This window comes from Cibotium barometz, chromosome 39 (assembly GCF_041138505.1).
Source record: "Cibotium barometz isolate CiBa-2024 chromosome 39, ASM4113850v1, whole genome shotgun sequence".
Taxonomy (NCBI): domain Eukaryota; kingdom Viridiplantae; phylum Streptophyta; class Polypodiopsida; order Cyatheales; family Cibotiaceae; genus Cibotium; species Cibotium barometz.
In genome coordinates, this window is record NC_141084.1 from 47,605,991 (window position 1) to 47,610,270 (window position 4,280).

The 4,280-nt window shown below is 41.0% G+C and overlaps 1 protein-coding gene across 1 annotated transcript; it reads left to right on the forward strand.

Annotated features, from left to right (window-relative positions):
• The first annotated feature begins 369 nt into the window (after positions 1-369).
• On the forward strand, positions 370-1,859 carry LOC147616172 (uncharacterized). Its single transcript, XM_086778100.1, has 3 exons — positions 370-571; positions 681-810; positions 920-1,859. Exons 1-3 carry the CDS (start codon positions 433-435, stop codon positions 1,797-1,799), a joined length of 1,149 nt encoding a protein of 382 aa, XP_086634226.1. The 5' UTR covers positions 370-432; the 3' UTR covers positions 1,800-1,859.
• The last annotated feature ends 2,421 nt before the right edge of the window (positions 1,860-4,280 follow it).

Consider the following 4,280-nt stretch of genomic DNA (forward strand, 5'->3'; position numbering starts at 1 on the left):
TACCTCATGTGAAAAGGGCTAAAGTTTGTAGACTTCAAAATTGAGGGTGTACCTACAAGATACTTGGACTTCAAGTGAAACCCATTAGTAGTCTAGTCATGTCTTTCTTTTGAAACCCAATTTTCAAAGGTGGGTTGCTTTCTTTAGTTAAAATGGGCAACCCATTATTAGCCTCGTGTCTTTCATTTGGAACCCAATTTTCAAAGGTGGGTTTCTTTCTTTAGTTAAAATGGGCTTCGAAGCCCCCAGCCTTCGAATTACGTGTGTTGCGTGTGAGCGTGTGTGAAGGGATATGACGTCAGTGTAGAAAGTAGCGCATATGTATGTATCGCTTGCTTTGTTCCCCTAGTTTATTGAATCCTCTTTGAACTCTAGATTTGCGCTCGCACCTCTTTCATTCACAGATTCATAATTGTTACCATATATCAAGCCATGGGTCGTGCGCCTTGCTGTGACCACAAGGCTGGTCTCAAGAAGGGCGCCTGGAGTGCAGAAGAGGACGAGAAGCTCGTCACCTTCATCCAAAGAAACAATGGCCATGGCAGCTGGCGAACCCTTCCCGAACTAGCCGGTAAGAGAGCAGCTAAACACCAATATATATTGAATTATCCTCCTTACTGCATACGCGCCCATGCGGACATGCGCTGAGCTCAACCAGAGGCCTTCTCCATTATTTGCAGGGCTTAAGAGGTGCGGGAAGAGCTGCCGGCTGAGGTGGAAGAACTACCTTCATCCGAACGTCAAGCGTGGCAACTTCTCGCCGGAGGAGGACCAGATAATCACCCAGCTGCATGCCTTGGCCGGCAACAGGTACGCACGCATTACTATTAATCAACTCGATAATGTTATTATCATAAGCATTTCTTAATCCAACGCCGTGTATCTATAATAAGAAAGCCTTGTTGGTGTGCACAAGCAGGTGGTCGAACATCGCTTCTCACCTGCCCGGGAGGACGGACAATGAGGTGAAGAACCACTGGAACACGCACTTGAAGAAGCGGCTGTTTAGGATGGGGATCGATCCCACCACTCATCAACCCATAATTAAGGTCCAACAGTCCGGCTACAAGGCGCACGAAAATCATTACACTAATTGGAGGGGGCTGGTCGTGGACCCCTCCATCGACAGCCGCGTTGCCGAATGGGAGCCTGCCAGGATGGAATCTGCAGCCAGATATTTAGCTGCAACAGGGGGGGCGGATGCAAGCTACACCACCTCTTCAGGCGCAGGGACGCTCATCGACTGTCTGTTTAGGAGGCATGAAGAAGAGATTAGCGTTCCAAAAAGATCTGCGTGCCCACGGCGCGGCTACATGACATTGCAAGGCTGGGAGCATGCCTTGCGTAATCAATTGCGAGCTAATGCTTTGAGCACGCAAGCACCTATCATCGAAGCACGTCATCATGCGGCAGCTGCGGATCTGATTCTACACGACATGATACCCTCCTCCTCTGCCTCCTCCGGCTCAGCTGTAAGTAGCCTGCACGACCTCTTCCAATCTTTCCAAGGCGGAGGCCTAGTTAGCCCGCCGGATCACAGCCTCACCAGCTCCAACGTCGCCGTAGGGATGCCTGCACATGATTACAGCAATAGACTGATGCCTTTCTCGGAGCCTGACCATCTCAGTAGCCCTCACAGCACTGCTACTCCTGAGAGCAGCGACTTGTCTTTTCTCCCCGAGCTCCTCTGTCCAGCCAATGGAGTCTCATCCGATTACCTATTAGCCCTTTCTGACAACGCCCAATCATGTAATGACAATCAGGCCTACTGGGCCAACATCCTAAACCTCGTGGGCTGAACGTTCAAAGTTGTATACAACATCATACAAACATGTACGGGAATTTACGTCGTAGAAGGACGTGGGAAAAAAAAACTTCCTGTAGTGTAATTTTCAGGGTTCAAATTGAGAAAAACCGGTTATAATTTTACTTACCCTTGAATTTAGAGATTTGAATTTTTGAAGTTTTAGTTATAAAAATCTATAGATAAAAACCAGTTGGGCTTGAAGGTCATCCACCATTAGAAAAAAAGTTTATTTCTAACACTATTTTGAAAGAAATAAAACTCAACACTAAAGAAAAATGACCACAGTGTGGCCACTAGCGTGTAGCCTACTTGTTGCACTATGAAGCTCGATGAGCAATTTTTAGCAAGCACTTCTGGATTTAAGGCAAGCGGTTAGACTCACTACAACAGAATGACATTATAGAAACGATTTTGGCAACGTGTAACCTACTTGTTGTACTTCGAAGCTCAGCGAGAGCAATTTTTAGCAAGCGCTTTTTGGATTTAAGGCGAGCAGTTTCTCTCACTACAACTAAATGATAGTAATTTTTAGCGAGCGATTTCTCTCACTACAGCATAATGATAGTATAAAAATGATTTTAGTAACGTTATTATAATTACAAGCCTTGGCAAATGTCAGGGTCATTTTGCTGCTGCTATAGTGCTACAGTGGGAGTGCTACTCAACAGCATTATTACCAGCGAAAGGACAGTGTTATATTACTGTTCTAGATGCTGATCACAATAGCGAAAATAAACCTGTAAAAAAAAACCTAGGGCAGACTAGGAAGTTCTCCACAAAACTCCCCAATCTGCCCCAGCTTTTAATAACAAATTGTCTGTCCTTGCTTTTTTTAAAATAAAGAGATAATAGAAAGAAGTAGACAAAAACATACGATTACAAAATATTAATAAGGCCCTTAGCCATATACAAAATAAATCTAAAGGGATAACTAATCATCATCCTCATCTTTATCGTTATCCTCGTCTTCAAAATTATTTTCTTTATCTTCATGTGCATATTCTGGATCATCTTTACTCTCTTACATACATGCACACATGAATAAGATATAATTTTATGTAGCTTTGAATTTAAAGATTTAAAAATTTGAAGTTTTAGTTATAAAATCGATTAATCCATAGATTTTTTAAATAAAAACCAGTTGGGTTTAAAGGTCATCTAGTAGAAAAAAAGTTTATTTCTAACTCTATTCTGAAGAAAATAAAACTCAACACTAAAGAAGAATGACCATAGTGTGACTACTAGCATGTAGCTTACTTGTTGCACTACGAAGCTCGGCGAGCAATTTTTAGTGAGAGCTTTTTGGATTTAAGGCGAGCAGTTTCTCTCACTACAACACAGAATGACAATATAGAAAAAAATTTAGCAACGTGTAGCCTACTTGTTGCACTTCGAAGCTCGGCAAAGCAAGCGCTTATTGGATTTAAGGCGTGCAGTTTCTCTCATACAATAGAATGACAGTATAGAAACGATTTTAGCGGCATTATTATAACTACAAACCTTGGCAAATATTAGGATCATTTCGTTGCTATATTCACTGCGCGAGAGCGCTGCTTAGCAACATTAGTAGCATTAAATAACGATGCCGAGCAGCTAAAGGGAAACGTTATTTCACGATTATAGATACTAATCAACAACGAAAATAAACTTGCAAAAAAAAAGTTGGGGGAGATTCGAAACTTCTCACAAAACTCCCTTGTCTGCCCCAACTTTAAAAAAAAAACCTATCTGTCCCAGTTTTTACAAAAATAAAGAGATAGAAGAAAGAAATAGATAAAAACATTAACAAAAACATATGTTCACTAAGTTCAAACGATTACAAAATATTGATAAGGCCTTTAGCTATATACAAAATAAAGCTAAAGGGATGACTAGTCATCATCCTCATCTTTATCGTTATCCTCATCTTCAAAATCACTTTCTTTATCTTCATGGTCTTCTTCATGTGCATAGTCCAGATCATCTTCACTCTCTTACATACATGCACACACAAATAAGATAACTATTAAATAGTAAAAGAGAGAACATGTACACAAGAAAAAGGTTGATATATTACTTATCTCATCACCTGTGGTTTCTAAAATGGACTCATTCAAGGGAACACCTCGCACTCGCATCGATTCCCATAATTTTTTTTCGGGGGCCTGCATACCCATAATCATATTCTTCCTTTGTTAGGGTAGCGACATACAGCCTCCCTCTAAAGAAACAATAAAATAGAAAACCAAGTTATATTTAAGAGATGAGTAAAATAGAAGACCAAATTTTATTAATGCAAAGAGTAAAATATACACTTATAAAACAAGCATTAAAAGAAGATTTTCCTCCTGACCTAAAGTGAGAATCTCATTGCTTTCGTAGTCTTGAAACACTTGTTGTTGCTTGTTATTTGTATGCAATTGAATTGTTCTTTACAAAGCTCCACGCGTGCCTCCACTCCTCTTGTGTGCGAACACTAGGCTTCTCGAAGTTT